Genomic DNA, 21,778 nt, shown 5'->3' with positions numbered 1-21,778 from the left:
ACCAAATGGCTAAAAGCCGTTTGATTTAAATGAGAATCACTCATCGGTGTTCATCAGGAATGTTGGACCTGTTTGCAGCGACAGGAAATGCTGTGAAATCTGATTGGAGGGAGTGGGTCACGTGATAATTCGCCAACCGGAGTTTCCACGACAGCTGAAGCCGTGCGGTTCGGGCGCATCGCTTTATCAACATATAAGGACTACGTCCTTATTTAAACATCCACAAACTAACTTTTGATAGCATGGGAGACAAGAGAAGTCCTACAAGGTAAGTAGCCGCTCACTATTTTTGTGACATTGATAGTAGGCAGTGGATATTAGCACACATTATTGAAACAGTCCAGGATCCGTGTGTGTGTGCTTGTGTCTGCGACGGTGTGTGTGTGTGTGTCTGTGTGTGTCTGGAGGGGTAATGTGTGAGTGTCTCAGAGTATGTGTGTGAGAGTGAGGGATACAGTGTAGCAACCATGGCGGACTGTCTGTTTTATTACGGTGTCAGACCAGCTCGTTCCTTGTGAACCATATCCGTTTCGACGCTAAATGGAACGTTTCCAGATGTTTAACGGCGATTGAGAAGGCTGCAAACACACGCACTCACAGCACCGTCTGTCGGGATGTGCAAGTGATCTCTGTCCGTTTGTTTTGTTCGAAGGCCGAAGCGTCAACCGAAGCCCTCTTCAGACGAGGCATACTGGGATTGTAGTGTCTGTACGTACAAGAACACTGCCGAAGCTTTCAAATGCATGATGTGCGATGTCAGGAAAGGAACGTCAACACGGTAAGTAGTCTGAATCAGTTCTGTGTTGTCGATAGTAAATGTAACAAATACGTCTTTAAATACCAATTGCTTTTCGTAGTTGCAGCTTAAATATTACAACCCATTTGAATTACTCAACACCGTACTTATTGTAAGTAGCAAATACTTAACACGATAACATCTCAGATAATGTTTGTTACTAACATTTCAAAACAGTGAGACGTCAGGATAATAGGCGGGCCTAGGGCAACGTTAATGGGGGAAATATTTTTTTTCTACCGACGGAGCAGCCCCTCTCGGTAGTTTATAGCCATTTAACCTATTTATTTATTATAGAATAATGCAGATTAGTACAATTATGGGATTTGTAAAGGCGTATTAAATGTTCACAATACATGCAAATATAATATGAACACAGTCTTAACTATCCAATTACATATCAGTCCTGGCAGATGATCACCACCCATTCTTTGTCCAGGCTATAGCCCCAAACGGCATCTTTAAGTAGCCAGCATATGGACCTCCTATCTCCCCCTTCTCAGATGCCAAGTCTCATTGATAGAGCTGAGTTGTGGCTGTGTTAGATGGATGATCATCCTGTATTGTTAGAGGATATCCCTTCTGCTACCTCACCTAGCAAGCTTGTAGATCTCACCTCAGTAGACAGGAAGAGGCTGGTGACACCACAATATCTCCACGGGTTGGTGGGGGTGGGGTGGGAGGTGAGTGTGTAATCATGGCTGCCCTCTTGTCATCCATCTTGTGGTGTGATGTTTTGGTTGCAGAGAGGGGGGAGGGGGGGGGGGGTCTGTCTCTCTGCTCTGCCCTGGGGCTTCTATTTGACATCTGGGCCTCTGACTCACACTCTGAAGAGATGACACTAGCCTTGTCTTCCTTTGACACAGTGTTCCATAAAGGCATTCCAGCTTGGAAGAACAGAGCTCCATGTCTGGTCTCTCTAACAGAACTTGAACGTTATCTCCCTCCTCCATGCTCCACCAATTATCCCAGTTTGAAAGAGACGTTTTTTAAATGAGGCAGTTAACTGTGCAGATGCAATTTGCCTCGTTCGTTGTGTGTGTGTGTGTGTGTGTGTGTGTGTGTGTGTGTGTGTGTGTGTGTGTGTGTGTGTGTGTGTGTGTGTGTGTGTGTGTGTGTGTGTGTGTGTGTGTGTGTGTGTGGAGGGATACGAGCTGAAAAGAGGGTGCCACAGCAGCTGCCAGACAGACACCCAGAGCTCATTAGTATGCAACGGCTTAATCAGGGAGCTGTCATCAGAGACACAGCGATCTCATCAGGACATTAAAGCAGCCAGGGGGGTTCAGCACACACACACACCTACACACACTGAGAGAGAGAGAGAGAGCTGTAAGGAGGTTATGCTTGTCCTTTGTACACTATAGGCAAATCTGTCCTGATTGCCCTACAGAAGGCCCTGGCACCGGAAAACAGCCTGAGCTGAAGCCACAGGGACACGACTGAATTTGACTTCCTGCCATCCTGCCTACACAGACACACACAGACACAGTTATAGTGCTGTGGCTCATAGAAGACTTTGGTAATACGGCTGACTGACGAGATTATAGGATTCCTTTGTCTGACATGTTTTAAGAGTATTAGTATCATGTCTCTGAGGACATTGAGTCAGAGCTGGTCATGTATTTAGTGTGTCAGTCATAAGGTCCTTTTATCTTAGTCATAACATTTACTCTGAAAGGAGTCACAGAACTCAGGAGGGCAGGGGGAATAAGTAAATGTGAGGAGGTGAGGGAGCAGAGAGGGAGGGAGAGGCAGCAATGTAGGAGATTGCGTGCGGACAGAAGTTAAAGGATGAAGATGAATGTTTTATGAAGCTGAGCTTCAGCAACGCCAGAACAGCAGACTCACTGGAAGCACATTGTTCAGGCAGCGTTCAAGCACACCAATCACAAGAGCCCATTCTGATTTGGACTCATTATGAGAGAGGATGAGAGGACGAGGGAGAGAAGAGATGTGTATGAGCCCGTAGAGGCCGCAGCACAAGATCACACCCTCATGTCTGTCTCTTTCATTTGACAACAGCCGACAAGTTATTGACCTATCAGAGGGGTTTTAAAAACAACACAGCCACTACACAAAGCCAAAAACATATTCCACAGCCGAGTCCTGGGAGCAAATTGTGTTTGACCTTCCCCGGCGAGCACACAAACACACAGACACAGCACAACACACACCCACACAGCACAACACACACCCACACACAAACACACATACACCACCTGCCCATTAATCTGAGTGCTCTGACTCATCAAGCCCAGGAGGAAAGCAGTAGCTTGTATCAGAGTATAACGTTTCCACCAGTTAGCCTACAATGTTTTTTGTTTGTGTAGGTGAACTGACTCAGGCTTTCTCCTTCACCTCTACAAACACACACACACACACACACACACACACACACACATGGAGAAAAACATCCTCATTCCTTCTCACTAGACCATGATCGTGTTAATGTCGGAGCCAGGGTGTGTGTGGTGTGTGTGTGAGAATGAGGAGGGGGGAGGTATAACTGGGCTTAGGAAGTGTTATAAACCACAGGAGAGTGAGAGCCATCTGTTCCAAACTCACTGTACCACACATGCACGCAAACATTCACACACACCTTGCCACACAGTGTAAAAGTGACATGTTCAGGCAGAGAGAGACATTAATCAAGTTGGATTCTCTCCCACATGCAACACGCAGAACTTGCTGACAAGGAGCATATCCACATACGCACACACCAGGTGTCTGATCTGTTGGGGCTCTAGGTACTTGGAACAGTGTGTTACTCATCTCACTGTTATTTCTTGGTAGTGTCATCTTCTAGGAAATACAGAGACTGGGGAAGGGAGTATGAAATGCATAAATGGAATGGAATATTGTATTCTTGTAAGAGACAGTTTTGCATAGCACCAGTCCAATAATGAACAAAACTAAGAAATGAGTAGGCCCATTGATCTCCCAGGACTGCAGGATGTGTCACAGACAGACAGATAGTTCAAAAGATAAGAGACAGTGTTTTTCCCTAACCTCATCTTTGATTTCTAAGTGCGACTCCATTCATTTGATCCAAAATTGTTGGCCTTGTTGACTATCGATCTGGATATCTCTCCACATATACACACACACCACATATACACACACACAAACAGTTCAACAGGCAGCTGCATTTAGAGTGTTACAAAGTGAGAGGGAGATTCAGTCCAGACCCCCTGTGGTGTAATTGGACTCTAGGTCTATGTTGTGCTTCGATAACATCTCCACGGTAACATCATAATCGCCCTGTAACTGGGTTATGTCAAGACAATCCACTGAAATTCTCTTCTGAAATGCATTCCAGCGTTCTAAAAGAGATTTAAATGTGTCAGCAGTTCTGCGGTGGTGTTCTGTGAGGATCTCGGCTCGGGCTCCGTACTGTATATAGGCCAGCACATTCATTTACATACTAGTCTGTGTACCACCATATCCTATCATGGCGACACTTTCTAGATGAACATGGATTCAGGTCATCCAGCCACACCAGTGCTATCAGACTGTTTTCCTGGTCTACTCTGGAAGCCTGCAGGGCTCTGTGTCAGCTGTGTGTGTGTGTGTGTGTGGGGGGGGGGGGTGGTGAGTGACAGACAGACTGAAACGGAGATCATTCTGCAGTTACACGTTTTTTCTCTCTCCCCTCCCACTATGGTGAGACAACAGATGGGTCTTTCAACACTTGTTTTCCGGGTAGATCTGCCAGTACTCAAGTCAGACAAGCAAGCAGGACGTCATGTATGCATGGAGTCCTTCCTCTTACCGATGTTTCAGAAGACTCTTAGGTTATTTCAGATGAGGGTGGAAGTGGTTGCAAGTGCATCTTCCAGACAAGAGTATGTGGTTTCATAATACTCCACAACTCTTTGTGGTCTTTTGTCTCGGTACGATTATTACTCAGCATGTGCCACTCTGCTGACTTCACTGCATGTCTACGGACGTATTTTAGGATGGACAAGTCTATTAAACCTCCGCACAGAGATCGTCGTCTGAGGACAAATCGCTGCTTTAGCTGCCTCCTGACTCTCAGTCCACTCTCAGGACCATGTCCAGACATATCGATGTGTTCATACCTTAATCCTCTCTTCTGTCCTCTCCTCTCCTCCCCCGCCATCCCCATAGGAAGCCTCGACCTGTCTCTCAGTTGGTCTCCCAGCAGGTGACGCCACAGTTTGCTTCTCCCACGCAGCCTAAGAAGGAGAAAAAGGAGAGAACAGAGAAAGATAGACATGATAAGGAACCAACACTAAAGAAGAACAACCACAAGAAGATGAGGTGAGCAAAAAATATGTTATATGGTTTATTGTTTATTATTATGGGATTGAAGAATTGCATGTTAGGTTTTTCGCTGGAAAGCAAAGCATAATGTTCTATTTAAATATCCCTCTCTCCTTTCCCTCCCTTTCCCCACCCCTTCATAGGCCGAGGTTAAAGAACATTGACAGGAGCAGCGCTCAGCACCTGGAGGTGACGGTGGGAGATCTAACTGTCATTATCACAGACTTTAAGGAGAAGCCTAAGCCTTCGTCCACCACCACCACCACCACCTCCTCCACAACCTCGGTCTCTGCAGACCACCACAACCAGAGTGGCTCCAGCTCAGACAACACAGAGAGGGGGGTCTCTAGGTCATCCTCACCCAGGGGGGAGGCCTCCTCTGTCAACGGAGAGCTACACTAGGCCCTAAACCTGGCAACCCCAACCCCCATAATGGATTTACCATGCCCAAATCCCTCTGAAGTTACCAACCCTCTACATTTGATCTCACCCTCTCCGCATTGCCAACATGGACCTAAACTGCCAACGTGGCAACCTCAAACCCCACTCTGGACCTTAACCTCCCACCTGGCACCCCCAACCCCCACACTGGACCTCAACCCCCAATCCTAGCCACTCTAAGGGACCCTATCTATTAAACCATAATGTTACTTCTGGGCGAGTCTTTGTTCTAAATTGTAGTGAATGGTTCTAGATTCATTGTTTAGAACTTGGTTCCCGGCCTGGCTAATTCTGGACCTGTACATGTAGCAGCTACAGGTTGTGCGTAGTTAGCAAGATTATGGTGCACGAGGAACGGCATACTCCTCTCCTGCAGGCATTGGTTTGTCTGGCTTCTGGAATACACTACAGGTTCTGCAGAAACATTTGAATAAAATCCCAGTTTAGGTAACTTTAGGTTGAAACAGTTGTTATATTCTATGTTGATAAACCTGATCCCCTATGACCTGTTGTACAGAATTGGTGTTAGGCATCCCAACAGTGTTACCATTCTCCAGGCATGACATTGTGTTTCAGAGTTCAGTACTTGTTGCATTCTGGGAGAAAATGTGAGGAAATGTTATTTCTTGTGTCACTATGGAGACTTAAATATATTCTAATTGGTTCACTACACTAGCTGGGACTAGAAGTGGATTAATGAGAAAGATTTTGTTGGTTAACAATGTTCATTCTTTTGTTGTGTCCATTTTAAACCCACCTGGTACCATTGATGTTACATTCACAATTTTTGTTTTTGTTTTGTTTTTTACATTATTTGGATTGACCAAACTTTCCTGTTTAGAAATGTATGAACATATAGGTTAATGTCTGAAGATTAACAAAAGAAAATTAATGAAATTATGTGTTCAAAAAGTATGCTGTCTGATTTTTTTTCTGTCTGGTTAGTGATTGGTAAGAAGTCTGTTACATATGTCGACGATGAAAGAAAAAGCAATAATAGTTATTTAGTAGGCATAGCCCTGAATGTCGAAAAGTAATTATATGCTTTTATAAATCTACTGTGAGTTATCAGCACCACTTGGTAGACAATAGCCTCCTATTCAAAGTAACAAAATAACTCCTAGTTTGATGTAGGCCTAATAAAATATTTTGACGATAAAGGAGTGAAAGGAGTGCAAGTTGTGTCTGTGAAAGGGGGTTTAGGCAGATAAGTGTTTTTTTCCCAGCTAATAAATTACACGTAGGGGGAGGGCTTGACTTTTTTGTCTCTCTCACCCCTCCCCCAGACCCTAAAGTCCTGCCAAATGTGAACTAGCACGGTCCTGTGTCATGCCTGTGTGCTCTGAAAGCGATTGAACTTTCGATAATGCGGCGATACATTCGTGCATTCCTCATGTGCACGGTGTTGGCCGTGTTATCGGTATTGTACGTGTACAGTAAACTATTCTACGCGACTCTGTTGGACGGAGGAGGCGTCGGTAGGATGACGTTATTGTCGCCAGCTGCTTCCCAGCGGAGAGCCATCGGACAAGGAACGAAGCTAATAATAGACAGAAAAGGCCCCAAGAGCCAACATTGGAATAACAGGTATTGTATTTATAGACAATGTGTCTAATATACCTGTATCACTTGTATTACGTGTTTAATTTGTTTCTTCTGTTTGAACTTCCATTGAAGCCAATCGACCAGCGATAACTTGATGCATATTAAGCAAAGCATGGGCATGTCAGAATTATTTGTTTCGAATCGCTTTAATGTGTTGCTGCTATTTCAAAGGCCCTGTTGGCGTCTGCTGTTGGCTACGTGTATTTTATTCCTTTAAATAAGTTCTTGCATCCCTTATCAGTTATAAATGATATCAGTACACAGTAGTAATTTGACTAATAGGTCTAATTGAATGAGAGGCTGCTTCTGCAAACACACATTTATTTTCTCAGTTGCTCTTTTCTGTAACTGTAAATCTTTCACATAATCTTTATCACCTACTCACGCACTCACACACAAAAACAAACTGCTTTTCAATCAGCTCTCAGCCTTGTTTCAATCACTGGAGGTGTGACAGAGCCAGAGCATTCCCAAAGTGGGGGTGGATAGACCATGGATAAACCTGAATCGAGCTAACCTGTTTAAGTGGTGTAGCACTCATGTCAGCATACACCCAGGGTTTGTCACGTGTACTGAGTGAAACTCGTAGTGTTTCCATAGTGAAACAGTCTTCATATTGTTAGTCTCTAACAGAAGTTGCCTCAGAGTCGTCACATGTCTCAGTCATGTCTCTCTCTCTCTCTCTCTCTCTCTCTCTCTCTCTCTCTCTCTCTCTCTCTCTCTCTCTCTCTCTCTCTCTCTCTCTCTCTTTTAGGAACATCATGCGTCAGAGGGTTGAAAGCGATCCCAGTCCTGCTCCCATCATGCACCTGGGCGTGGTGGCGTGCGGCCAGAGGCTGGAGGAGACCCTGACCATGGTCAAGTCTGCCGTGCTCCTCAGCTCCAAGCTGCTCCTCCTGCATCTGTTTTCTGAGGAGCTTCTGCACAGCAGCTTCACACAAGCGGTGGGTTCTGCTGCCGGCACAGGACTCGTACTGAGTCATGGAAGTACTGACTGGAATGCTGCTGATACTATGAAAGCACTGGTAGTTACGACCGGCATAGTATTGTCTTTGTTGGCTGTGCTACAGTTTCTTCACTTATGGTTAAGTCCATGTGTGTGCGTGTCTGAAATGCTTGCTTCTCCCTGTGCTGCAGATGGAGTCTTGGCCTGGTCATGTGCGCTCCAGGTTCAGCTACAGGCTGTACCCCATCACCCTCCCCCAGGAGCATGCTGCAGAGTGGAGGAAGCTCTTCAAACCCTGCGCCTCCCAGAGGCTCTTCCTCCCTGTGAGCTCCTGTCTGCTCTCACACCCATCGACTCTCACACTCTCCTGTCCAGGAGTTAGACTGTTGACTCTCTACTGGGATGTGGTCATAATCAATGTGTTCTTTTCGACTCCCTACCTTTCTTCTGTTCTATCTTTTACGCTTTCTCTCCCTCTATATACCTCTTTCTCTATCTGTCTCTATCTCTGTCTCTATCTCTCTCTCTCTCTCTCTCTCTCTCTCTCTCTCTCTCTCTCTCTCTCTCTCTCTCTCTCTCTCTCTCTCTCTCTCTCTCTGTGTCTGTCTCTCTCTCTGTGTGTGTGTGTGTCTCTCTCTCTGTCTCTCTCTTTCATCCCCACACACACACCTTTCGCCCCAGCTCATCCTGAAGGACGTAGACTCCCTGCTCTACGTGGACTCTGACGTTGTGTTCCTGGAACCTGTCGACGCCCTGTGGGCGTTCCTGACCGCCTTCAACTCCACCCAGCTGGTTGCCATGGCGCCGGAGCACGAGGAGCCGCGCATAGCCTGGTACAACCGCTTCGCCCGCCACCCATACTACGGACGCACCGGCATCAACTCTGGGGTCATGCTGATGAACATGACCCGCATCCGGAGCACCTACTTCAAGGTCAGGGGTCAACGTTTCGCATTTTCGTACACGTCACAATTCACACTGGTAGATATGCTGTAGCTCAGTGGTAGAGAGTTTGGCTGCAGAGTAATAGGTTGCAGTCATAACCCTTCCATCGCTTTGGAAACAACTGCAATATATAAATGAATGCATTATTATTCAACTCTATACTGTATGTTAGCTGGTCCACGCTAAGGAATGGACACTAGGTTGAACCACCAGGTGGCATCAGAGAGTCACAATCCTGTTTGAGTGCAGTGGTGGTCGTTGACCGTGTTTTTCTGTCCTGCCTGTTCAGAATGACATGACGTCCATAGGACTCAGGTGGGAGGAGCTACTGAGGCCTCTGCTGCAGAAATACAAGCTGAACATCACGTGGGGAGACCAGGACCTGCTTAACATTATCTTCCACCACAACCCTGGTCAGACACACACACACACACACACCACATTGAACTCAGTGAGCTTACCTGCTAGGCCCAGCCTGTGCTATGAGATCTAACTCCACCATACCGTCCACCAGAGTGTCTGTTGGAGGTGTCATGCCAGTGGAACTACCGTCCAGACCACTGTATCTACGGCTCCAACTGTGTCTCAGCAGAAGAAGCTGGTGTCTGCATTCTCCATGGCAACAGGGGGGTCTACCATGACCGCAAACAACCTGCCTTCAGAGCTGTATACGATGCCATAAAGCAGGTATGCATGCACTCACACACAGATATACACAGACATACATTGTTCCGAATTTTTGTCAATGATCTTGCCTGATTTGCTTAATGGCGTGGCCATATACAATGGCCTACAGCAGATACTTACACACACACACACACACACACACACACACACTTGCTCTGGTCATGTGTGGCTGCTGTTCTGCAGGTAATAAAGTCTCACTGTAAAAGCCAGGCCCAGGAATGAGCAGTAAAGTTTTAGTGCTGACGCTACATTTTGAGTTTGTGCGAGTGTGTGTGTGTCCATGTGGACAGCACTCCATCATCAGCACCAGATCAATACTCCGACTGTAAATGCAGCTTTATGACCAGGCGCGGGTATGTGAGAGCGTACTCGTAAAACACTGTCGTTTTAGTGACCTGATACAAGCTGCCGCTCCCAAGGCAAATGAGTCCATGGTTAAAACCTAATACCCATTTGATTTCCTGTGTGCGTTGTAAAAGTCCCTTCATTATTGAACAGTAGGCTTGGTTTTTACTTTAATTGCCTCATGACATCAGTAAAACAAGAGCGAGTAAAACAAAGTATATTCCTCAGGGTCTGTCATCCTTAACAGATGTATGCAGCAGTGTTGTGTTGTGATGTGTGATGTGGTTACCTGGTGACGGACAGCTCTTCTTGTCCTCAGTACTCGTTTGACGCGGACCCAGTCAGCTCCCTGCTGCGCCCCCTGGAGGCCGCACTGCAGAACACCACCCACACCTACTGTGGCAAGGCCCACCATCAGCTCACCAAGAGACTGGCAGTCAGTCTAACCAGCACAGCCAGAGACTGACCTGCCAGAGCCTTCCAGACTGGTCTAGACTAGGATGACAGCAGTTTGTCCAAGTCTTGTACCTGAGTCTTCCCTGGACAGCTGCACATTGTTGTGTCCATCAAGACTCTCTCCATATTGGAGAATCTACGTTATCTCCATGTTCACATGGAATATACACACTGTGGGGTAAACAACGGGATGGTTCTGTTAAAGGCACATTTCAAACTGTCTGTGACCCACTGTGCCATGTTGTCGTGTTTGTTACCAATGTGCATAAGTTAGTGTTTATTTTCTATTCATATGCAATGCCAAAGTTTGTTGAGTTTTTTTTAATTTGCACTGTTAAACGTACAAACAATGATGAACATCAGGTAAAAAAAAAAAGAATGTTTCTTCTGGAATGTTGTGTTCTATCTCCTAAAATGTTGTATTTGTGGATTGTGTAGCATCTCCATGTGTATCCCAGAATGTGTAAACAGCCAAATGTTGTAACATTTATGCAATAAAAACTAGGTGTGTAACAATATATCACAATACAAAATGTTTACAATATGTATCGTAGAGTTATGGCAATGTTTTTAACAATATAACGTCTGTAATTGGTCTAATCCTATTGGTTGCGCGACCTACTCTGCACCTGTGTCATGCGTGCATTCATTGCATTCACAGAAATCGCTTGAACTCAGTTAACTGTATGTACAACAAAGAAAATTAATGAACATGTTTAATGTTTTGGAAATAAAATCTGTTAATTGAATTTGTTTCATAATCTTATTTATTTATTAGTTATTGAGGTTTATCCTGGAGCAGAAGAACATGTAAGAAAAGTGAAGTTGTTTATTGGAGATTCAACACTGGATTCAGAGGTCAAGTGAACAATCAGAAAGCCACTCCACCTTGAAAGATCCATTCAAAAGACAGTCACACTGCTTGAAGCAGATGGATAGTCACGCTACGTGTCTTACCTGGGGTCAGTTCTTAGTTATATAATAAACTAAATAGTTAAGGTGTGTCAAGTTTATAAAAAAATTTTTTTTTAAAGGAGTTTGATTTTGAAGTACTTGAAGGAAATCAGAGGTGATTAGGTGGGAGTGTAACTGACTGAGAGTTTGTGTTTATTATTTTTGATAAACACATTTTCCTGATTATTTTATTTTATGCATACTGTTGAGGTAATGTACATTCGTCTATTATTACTGTAATTATACTGAATGCAATTGTAGAATTAGAATGTGTTGCACTGGGGATGTTCATTAGTGACACACACTTGACCAAGCAGGTGGCAGCCACTGCACTCCTGTGTAGCATTCTCATACAGCATCAGCATGATTAGTGCTCAGTGATACTTAAAGTTTAAAGTTAAAAGAAAGCTAAGAAAATGGCAACAAGTTTCACCTACTCCCTTTGGTTATGCGGCCAATGAGGTATGTGTATATGTCATTTCAATTTACATTACGTTTATCTATAATGTTTCTTTGTGTAGTGTGTAAATTCATAAGTTTTATGTTGTTTTAGTTCTCACGGCAAAACAAGACTTCATGTGTGTTGTACATACAATAAATTGGCATTAAAAGGAATTCTCAAGTTGTCATTGAACCGGGGGAGCTACACCCAGTATTGTGATACGTATTGAATTGTGAACTGACTATTTCACCCCTAATAAAAACCCTTCCACTGTCAATTGTGCAAAAGCCTTTCCAACAGGTGGCAGTATTTCACATCATATTAACTGAAGACTAAGATGGTTGCTTCGTAGTACCAGTGCCTTATATATATCAACACCCTATCAGCAGGACCTGTTAGATGGCTTGGCATATCCTTGGTGTCCACTGACCACACTATATAAAACCAAAGATGAACAGACCGTATATTCAACACAGATATTACATGTCATGTAATACCTCACACACTCCAAACAACCAGCATCTTTCACGTTGATGTTTATATTTTCCCCAATACCTCGACCTATTTCTAATCCACCCACAAGAACGTTTTTAGAAGTGGATGGATGCCATGTATTACTGGATCAATACAACAGCCAATAATCTATGGTTTGGTCCTCTGGGGCCACCGTAGCCTGACTGATGATAAAGTACAGCTGATGGACCAAAATCTCCAGCCTACAGCCTGTCATTCTGCAACCTTGGGGCAGTGGGAGAGAACATGGGGCCATCCATCTGACTCTCTGGACCAACTCATAACATTAACAATAGGGCCCATTCATCTCAATAAGTCAGCAGGAGAGGTTATCAATTATCTTTATTGGTACGCCTGGACAAAATAACCATGTAGCATTCATATCCCCAGGGAAGAAAGATCCATGGAACAACTCCTTATTGGCAAGCTGCACAATTTGCCTGGAACTACAACTTTTATATCCTAATAAATAACCAGGGTTTTATATCTATTGTCATTGGGGATGGAAGAGGAGATAATAGATACAGGGCCATGAGATAAATGAGTGTGTGCATTTGTTTGTGTTGATGTACGTTATTATCCATCTGAAAGGCTACTGGTTCCAAGGTTGCAAATCTGGCAAATCTCTTTGAGAGAGAAAGTGGGGTGAGAGTGATGTGAAGAGGAGAGAGAGGAGGGGAGGGAAATATAAAGGGCAGCGAGATTGAAGAGCGGCCATGAGATTGAAGATGAGAGGAGAGCAAAAAGGTCTTGAAACTCTCACAAAAGAGCACAGAAGCTTTTCGTAGTACGCTTCCTCTGGAGTGTTTTCGACAGGAGAACCAACAATTATAAACACTGGGCCTGAAAAAAGACCCTTTTGCCAGAGATAGAAAACAACAAATGGCGCATTTTGCTGTGGATGTTGTTTTGATGGAGAGAGAGTGAGAGATAGAGAGAGTGCCGTCTCTCTAGCTGATGAATGACCACAGCATTGGGTGAGCTGATTACCTATCAACAGGTCAGGACTGATGATAGAATGTTCATGACCATTCCTCATGTCAGGTCAGTGGTTGCTGTGGAAAACCGATGGAGCCAGTGCGCACTGGTTTTGTCTTGTGTGTGTGTGTGTGTGCATGGAGCGTGTGAGTGTGTTTGCAGGTGTGTGTGTGTGTGCATGTTTGTGTGTGTGTGTGTGTGTGTGTGTGAGTATACTATGAGACGTTAAGCTCAGCCAGAGGACACCATAGCAACTCTGGGTGAACTCACTGCTCACAGCACCAGGCATCTCACCAGCACCGGCATCCTCCTACTACACACACACACACACACACACACTCACTCACAACACATCCTTCCCTCCCTCCATGCTCCCCTGCCTCTCTCCCTCCCTCCCTGCCCTCCTTTCACTCTACCTCCCTCCACCCATCCCTCACTTTCTGCTACTCTTTCCCTCGCTCCCTTCTTGTTTCTTTCTCTCCCCCACCATGCTAACCTGCCTCTCTCCCCTCTCGCTCGCTCGCTCTCTCCCTCCTCCTTTCTTCCTTCCTTCCTTCCTTCCTTCCTTCCTTCCTTCCTTCCTTCCTTCCTTCCTTCCTTCCTTCCTTCCTTCCTTCCTCCGTCCTTGTCCCAGACACAATTAAATTCTTTCTGTATTCTCTTCTGTATTCTCTGCCCCAGTTACACTCTGCTGATGCTGGTGTCTTTCTCCCCAACAGGCTACACTCTTCCAAAGACAAATGACTTCATGAATAAAGAGGAACTGTTTTTACAAGCTAAATAAGCCACATCTGAGCAGAGAGCCACTGTGGTTTCCACCTCCAAGCTGAAAGCCAGCTAAGCCCTGGGAGGGCTCCCTCTGCTCTGAAGAACACACAGGAGGAAAGGAGAAGAAACCAGCAGAATATTCCAGACTTACCTGGAAACAAGAGAACGTTACCTTGGGACTGGAAGACAGATAAGGAAAGAGAGTGAGAGAGAGAGTGAGAGAGAGAGAGAGAGGAAAACTACTCCAGGCTTTCTCAGAAGCTGCTAGTTCTTTTGTTTTCTCCAGTCTGTGGGTTAGAAGTTGCTCTCTGCTGTTCTCAAGGCAACAGACTGAGACTGTGCCATGGGAGTCCTGTGTGGAAGAGGAGAATGTGAGCAATGCCAATCCAACCAGGACAGGTGAGCCTGGTGTGGGGATGGGGATGGAGGTGGAGGTGGAGAGGGGGTCAAGCTGGAGGTGGGAGGGGGGGGTGAGGCTGGTGTGGGGATGGGGGTGGAGGTGGGGTGAGGCTGGTGTGGGGATGGGGGTGGAGGTGGGGGGGACATGGGTCTTCTCTTTTCTCATTATCTTATTTTCTGAGACGACCAGCGGGGAGACGAGGAGAAAGGGCCGCGGCGGTGAGAGAAGTGGTGACATCAGAAACGAGAGTCACCTGGCCTCGTGGTTCTGTGACCCCTCATTCCCCTCCTTTCTCTGCCGCTTCCTCGCCCTTCCACAATACACCCATTAAGGCTCCCGCTTTCATCCCTCTAGCTCTCCTTCCCTCCATCCCCGCTCCACAATGTTTACCTCCACAATGATCTGATGGAAAGTACTGAAAGGGAGCCTGTGGTTCTGTGGGATCGAACTGGCACAACCTTATCTCTCTCCCTCTCTCCCTCTCCCTCCATCTCTCCTGTGTGCTACTCTATTAGGTAATTACTGTGGCGTGAAAGGGGTAGGCAGGCTAGCATGGCTCTATTGTAGCAGCACCTGTCCCCTGTAGACCGCAATTACCTGGCAGCCTGGAGGGGCAGTCTCCTTTATGTGTGTGTCTGTGTGTGTGTGTGTGTGTGTGTAAGGCTGTAGATTTTGAACACCCTTGATGTTCAGTTCCCCAGGTGAAATCTGTTTGTGTTCGTGTGGTGTTCTGATCAGCATCCATTTCTCTGTGAGTTGTGTCTCATAAACAGCCAGGTATTACAATGGGTGTTTAAGTCTCTGGGTGTTTGGCCAACATCGCACAGTCCTGGACAACTGCCCAGCACCTGGGTCACTTTAAACCATGCTGCTATCGATCCACTGGAGATATTGGCAAGCATGTAAAGCTGTAATAAAATCAGTACAGATGTGTTTCATACACAGACTGTGTGTGTGTGTGTGTGTAGAGAGACACCCTGTAACAGGCGAGGTGGCAAAACACGTCATTACCACGCCATGGCTGTTCCCATGGCGATAAGGATCTCCCTCCTTAATTAAACCGCCCAGTTCCCAGTTGCCAGTAGTTACCGTAGAGACAGCCAGGTTAAAGGAGCAGAATCACCAACAGCCTCTCCAGTCCAGCCCTGCGATCATTTCCCACCAAGCACCCCCGTTTCGTGGTATGACACCGTAAGTGTAGGATTCAAGCAGAACCATTCTCTTGTGTTCCTGACGGGATGTCAAATCAGTCCACGGAAGCAGAGATGAAGGAGCCACCAGTCAATGCATTCATCACCACACAGCACTCCACATAATGTCCCCCCCTTTACGCCTGCCAGACGGTGCTGTGAGTGAGCTTGGGAAGACGGCTGCAATCAGTAGCATTCAACCAGAGCCACCGGGCACGTACTTATCAAGTTTGTCTCCCAACCAGAGAGATAAGCCACGAGGAAGCTGAGACCTCTCACCAAGGACAGTTCAGATGCTCATGGGGAAACACACACGCGCTATCACACACGCACGCACACACACACACTCACATGCCTAGGCGGAATGAGTAAAACGCACTACTCCGTCTAAACACGCTCCATCACATCATGTTCCGCGGCTAAATGAAACATGTCATTTCATCAGCTTTTGGGTTTAGAAAGCTGTCCTCATACCATACCTAGGCCAGCTGGTCACATGTATTAAGGAAGTTAAGAAGGTATATGAAACAGCTTCTGGCTCCGGTTCAGACTCATGACACAGTAAGTCTGTCTGGCTGAGAGGGGAGTGCATGTGTTTGGGTCGAACTCCCTCAGTCTCCATAAGACCATCAGGGAGCCATAAACCTGATGGATGCTAAACTACCTACGATAACTCTCCACCACCCCAGACGGTGGCAGCCAATCAGGCGACGGCTGGCCAGCCACTGTGGTTCATCCATGTTTGATACGCGAGAGTAATAAAGCTAGCGAGGGTGTCTGTGAGTGAGTGAGCCGAGCCCTACCTGCCAGACTACAGATGGGCCCTACTGTGATGTCACTGTGGGCCGGCGCTCGTTAAGCTGTCGCTTTAAGATGACAGAAGGCGCAGGTTGTCCCCATTTTCTGGTGATGGTGAGGGATTTTGCTCGTTCGCCGACGGCTTCAGAACAATGCCATTACCTCGTGAGGAGCAATTAATCCAGGGATTGACCCACGAATCTCAGAATTCTGATGATGTCCTCTTGGCGTGATGGTAGATACTGGGGCTTGATGCGAGAGGAGTCTCGAGTTCAAACCCTCGTGGGTTACTGCTGTGTGTGTAAATCATGTTTATACATAACGCTTTATTATTTACTCTTTGATATGATGTGTATTGGCTTTGATAGTCAAACCACCAAACTGTGTCGCACTAACAAGGCGTTCCAATGGGAAAGTTGTTTCCTCAACAAACTTGAAGACATCAGTGATGGAAGGACACGGAACAAACGACAGGAGACGGAAAGGGACTCATGTCCCAGATATAATGAGAAAAAATGTCATCATCAGCTTCTGATTGGATCTTGTCTCCCTGCTGCCACCGTGCTGTGATTAGTACTGTTCATGGGAGGATTTGCCTCCTTCATGTTCAGCTCTGTGTTATGCTGTCTCTGTCTTTGTCTGGGTGTAATCAGGGATGATGGAGAAACAAAGGCACAATAATGGGCAGCCCCGCCTCTCCTCCCTGGGTCCCCCACTCGCTCTCCCTCTACCTCCTCCTCTCCCCCAGGTCGACAGCCCCCCCTGCTCTTCTCACTTCCCACTCCTTTTCTTCCTTTCTCTTTACCTGTCACCACTCTCCTTGTCCTCCACGGCGTCCTCCTCCTTCTCTCCTTCTCCTGTTCCTCCTCCTCTCCTTCTCCTGTTCCTCCTCTCCTGAACCTGTTCCCCCTCCTCTCCTCCTCCTCTCCTCCTCCTCCTCTCCTGAACCTGTTCCCCCTCCTCTCCTCCTCCTCCTCCTCTCCTCCTCCTCCTCTCCTCCTGTTCCTCCTCCTCCTCTCCTGAACCTGTTCCCCCTCCTCTCCTCCTCCTCCTCCTCTCCTCCTCCTCCTCTCCTCCTGTTCCTCCTCCTCTCATTCTCCTTCTCTTCCTCCCGTTCCTCTTACCTCAGGACATTGTTACTGTGGTCGTCCGTCGGCCTGGTACCCTTGAACTAATGTATTTGCCCAAGCTAACGATGGACCTGGTAGAGACAGATAAGCAGACTGAGGCTAACCGTGTTAGCGTTATTTCATCAGCGAGATGGGGGGGAAGGTGGAGTAGGGAGTGGAGGAGAGGAGGCAAATCACCTCGTTAGCCGCTTTGATGTATTGTTGACTTGGAACTGTACGATTGGCTGGCAGATTAGCAAAAGGGTTTAATTGAACCCAGAAGAATGGGAATAATAGCCTTTTTTAAATGTCACTGCTTACTCAGCTTTCTCTTTCTGGTTCCCTTTCTGAGGTCCACAGTCATCTACAGCAGGAATGCATTTGCACCAAACCAGGCGGTGAAACCCGACGGTTGTATATGATGAAAACCATAGATTCAGTTTGATAACCGTCGATGAAATATTCACACGTCTGTATGTGACGTGTGCGTTCTCTCTCCTTCATCCTGGCTGAGGAACAGGCAGAGGCAGAGGCAGAGAGACGGGCTGTGACAGGAGAAACGGATCAGGATGGAGATTCCCCCTGACAGTTGCTGCCTGTCATCTTCTGTTCCTAACCTGAGGCTCCATCCCTGTCCTTCTCCACCATCTGCCTGCCTGCCTGCCTGCTCCTCTAATTGATTTGTCCTTGACGATCAGTGTTTGCAAAAACCGCAGATGGAACACAAACGCATCTGCGAGTGTGTGAAAAAACCGAGCCTGATTTGACAATCTTCAGCAGGTATCTTGTTTATGCAGTTGTTTCTTTTCACAAGTGAAATGGAATGCCGGACCCGTCTGAGAATCCATCACAGTAGCTGAGAGAGATCATAGCTTCACAGTGCAGTAGGCCCTGCAGTATGTATGTGTGTGTGTGTATGTGTGTGTGTGTACACCCCATGGCTGCTCACTCCTTCCACACACGTCTACAGGGAACACACACGCATCATAGAACACCTTCCTAACTAGCTGTTGCTGCTTCAGTCAGTAGGGTTGTCTTGGAACACCTTATTCGCTTAGTCTAGGCTACAGATGAGAGGGTTTCAGTATAATAAGAAACTGATGCCCTGCAGCCATTAACATGAGAACCTGAACTTAAGTAATCAGCCCAAAGACTATCCTTCAAGTTTCCTGCAGACAGACCAGAGTATTTAATGATTACTTCAGGGAGTAAGAATGATTATTCAGGGGAAAATGCCTCCAAGACAGAATTGCACTGTTACTGAGAATTGCACAGTTAGTGAGTATAAGCCATTGTCTATCTGGCAGAGTCTATTTTCATTTAAAAAAAAAACGATGTCAGGCAGATGCACTTGCTGGCAACAAGATAAACTGTTGAGAAAGTGGGTTGTGATGACATGCTGTATTTTCAAAGTCAAACTCGTCTGAAAGACTCAGCAATAGATGTTGTTTATGATCTCTGCAGATCTTTCCTCGAGGGAATTGTGTGGAATGAGACCCAAAGAAAAAAGTTCCTATGTGGAGCATGAACGAGGCCCAGTTCAAGAGGGAACCCCACTCTGTGATCCATCATTGTCAAAAAAACATACCCTGGAAATATTGAATACATTAAATATTCATAGTTCAATGTGTGTTGAATATGGAGTCCGGTTCAGCGGGATGCCCATTAAAAACCAATCTGTTTGAGAACTCTCATCTAAGTACTTTCAGGTTCTAATCTGATGTGATATTCAGCACACAAAGCTACTGCTGCCGCTTGTGCAGACAGGGCCCATCACCGTGTCTGTCTGCTTCTCCCAGAGCAGGGTGTTGGAGTCAGTGGAGACGTGGCCCAGCCAGGCTAATTGCCCTGGATCTGGATATGAGTCCCATTCCCTGGAGTTTCTATTGAACGGCAAACAAAATATCCTGTATGGAGGTCGGAGAATGTCAAACGCTCGCATGGAAGTTGTAATGTAATTAAGGAGGGCTCTTCGCCATGTTTAATGGAGAAGCAGATGGGATTGACAACACACACACACACACACACATACGTTACAATGTCAGCTTGAGCTCAGCTTGGTGTACTCAGGCAAGGTAATGCAACAACTACAACAACAACAAGCTCCCCTGGGTTGGTGACAGGGGAAGCTGGTGGTTAATAATGTAGCTTTAAATATTTGATGTAAGCCCAGCACTATCAGTTATCTGTACCTTGGTAACCGTGGGGACAGCAAGCAGGAGCGCTGGACCACGGGGCCCTTAGGGAGGAGGACAGGAAGCAGGGGAGCCATTAACCATTTGCATTTAGATGATATGTTGTTGACATCGTGGACAGAGCCCTGCGCTTTATAATAAGTGTACATACCTGTGTGTGTGTGTGTCTGTGTGTGTGTGTGGGGGGGGGGGGTGTGGGTGTGTGTGGGGTGTGTGTGGGCTCATGTATGCATGCGTTTCCCGGTATCTGAGGTATCCTGTTAATTACCACGTCTATATCTCCTTCCCTTGACTTTCTCCCATACAGTTGTGGGTGATGAAGGACTGTGGGATTCGTAGTCCTATTGGTTAAGGCGAGCCAGACTGCCTGAGGTGAGGCTGGATGGATGTGACGGATTAGGAAAGGCTCTATCTAGTGAAAAGGAAGGATTACATGATTATGGAAAGGCCTGGAGGTACAGCTATAGACTGAACCACCGAAAAAAACAGGGGAATGAGGCAAGAGAAGGACAGATAGAGCAGAAACCAGGTACTGACATGCATGCAGACACACTGAGACTGTAAATCAGTGGTGTAGACCCCAAATCATTACATAGAGACTTGCTGTTTTGTAAAATTTTTTAACATGGTTTATACTGTTAAAGACAAAGATCAGTTTGAGAAAGTGAGGGAAGACAAATGCAGGCAGTAACAGATATTGAGTTAGTTTTTATTGACTAGCTGTTGGCCTGGCATTTGGAGAGTATTTCCGTGTACAGCGTTTATGAGTTTAATCAATGCTACACATCTCAGCTCTTTGTCATCCTGTCAGATAAACGACCTCACCCTCTCTCTCCCTCTGTTTTTATTGATGTTCTTTATTTGTTTGTTTTGTTTGTTTAAACTAGTCTCGGGGCTGATGAATCTTAGATCCATGACATCCTCAGAACTGATTTTCTCCACGTTGCATCACCAAAAAGTTTTTGTGAGAATGAGTTGTAGTGTGTTTTTCCATGAAAGTATGTCTACATAGAGAGGATAGATTGAGTGAGGGCATGTTGACCAAACAAACTTCATAATGGGACTGAATTCAGATTGTGTTGGGTGAGGAGGAAGAGAAGGAGAAGTAGGAGGGTAATGTGCTAGTCTACTGGCATTTCAACACCTCTCAGTTCTCTGCAGAGAATTCGCGTGACGCTGTGTGGAGAGTTTATTAATGTTGAGATGTCACTGACTTTTTAGAATAAATGGAGGGCAAGAGTTTTTGAGCTGTCTGTGGGCATCCTCTGCTATACGTCAGTACTTCGTATTTGTTTATAGTAGTCATTTCGGACATGAAAAACTAACTGTTGGCTCTAAAAATTTGTGTGAATAAACACAAATGAACGCAAAGCAAAAATGTGTTTCATTTGCAGGAATCATTTGCGACGAGGTGTGATCATAGCATTCAGGCTTGAATGATGAACAAATGAACCAATCAGCTGTCTCAACCAGCCGACAGGCTAGAATACACAACTGATGAGACCAATCAGCAGAGCAGACCAATGAGTAAGCCAGAACAATCAGTAGGCTCGACCAATCGTCTTGCTTCACCAATTGGCAGACCAGTCCAATCAGCACACCGGACCAATCAACAGGTTACACAATCACCTGGCCAGACCAATCAGACCCTCTCAGTCAGTAGACCGAACCAATCACCAAGAGCGGGATCAGTCTCTCATCTTCTCCTCTTGTCCTGGAGGAGGAGAGCACCACATGGTCTCCTTTATGGAAGATCATCCCACCCTCTACGCCATACTATGTTTACATGTTGAGTGTTGTTTTCCTTCCATCCTCCTGCCAATGAAATCAATCAGCTTTCATCAGGACTAATGGACCTCGGTGCAGACCACTGGGCCAGAGAGGCAGATTGGATGGAACCACCTGGAGAAGAGAGGGTGGAAT

At 46.1% G+C, this 21,778-nt stretch overlaps 2 protein-coding genes across 2 annotated transcripts; both read left to right on the top strand.

The window, feature by feature from the left end:
* The first annotated feature begins 8 nt into the window (after positions 1-8).
* On the top strand, positions 9-6,439 carry yaf2 (YY1 associated factor 2). Its single transcript, XM_084701485.1, has 4 exons — positions 9-268; positions 653-778; positions 4,928-5,080; positions 5,227-6,439. Exons 1-4 carry the CDS (start codon positions 243-245, stop codon positions 5,483-5,485), a joined length of 564 nt encoding a protein of 187 aa, XP_084557611.1. The 5' UTR covers positions 9-242; the 3' UTR covers positions 5,486-6,439.
* Positions 6,440-6,582: 143 nt separating this feature from the next.
* On the top strand, positions 6,583-11,216 carry gxylt1b (glucoside xylosyltransferase 1b). The gene is made up of 7 exons (XM_084701483.1): positions 6,583-7,111; positions 7,884-8,073; positions 8,267-8,398; positions 8,757-9,008; positions 9,310-9,433; positions 9,535-9,707; positions 10,372-11,216. The coding sequence occupies exons 1-7, from the start codon at positions 6,891-6,893 to the stop codon at positions 10,516-10,518; spliced, it is 1,239 nt and encodes a 412-aa protein (XP_084557609.1). The 5' UTR covers positions 6,583-6,890; the 3' UTR covers positions 10,519-11,216.
* Positions 11,217-21,778: the final 10,562 nt, after the last annotated feature.

The sequence above is a fragment of the Hypomesus nipponensis genome, chromosome 7, assembly GCF_054491055.1.
Source record: "Hypomesus nipponensis isolate SF chromosome 7, ASM5449105v1, whole genome shotgun sequence".
Taxonomy (NCBI): domain Eukaryota; kingdom Metazoa; phylum Chordata; class Actinopteri; order Osmeriformes; family Osmeridae; genus Hypomesus; species Hypomesus nipponensis.
Note: the sequence above shows the minus strand (reverse complement) of the source record. Positions and strands in the feature narration are given on the sequence as shown.

Coding starts and splice junctions, on each gene's coding strand:
- gxylt1b (XM_084701483.1), top strand. CDS start 6,891: ATGCGGCGATACATTCGTGCATTCCTCATGTGCACGGTGTTGGCCGTG. Junction 9,009..9,309: donor TCCGGAGCACCTACTTCAAG/GTCAGGGGTCAA, acceptor CTGCCTGTTCAG/AATGACATGACGTCCATAGG. Junction 9,708..10,371: donor TATACGATGCCATAAAGCAG/GTATGCATGCAC, acceptor TCTTGTCCTCAG/TACTCGTTTGACGCGGACCC.
- yaf2 (XM_084701485.1), top strand. CDS start 243: ATGGGAGACAAGAGAAGTCCTACAAG. Junction 269..652: donor GACAAGAGAAGTCCTACAAG/GTAAGTAGCCGC, acceptor TTTTGTTCGAAG/GCCGAAGCGTCAACCGAAGC. Junction 5,081..5,226: donor AACAACCACAAGAAGATGAG/GTGAGCAAAAAA, acceptor ACCCCTTCATAG/GCCGAGGTTAAAGAACATTG.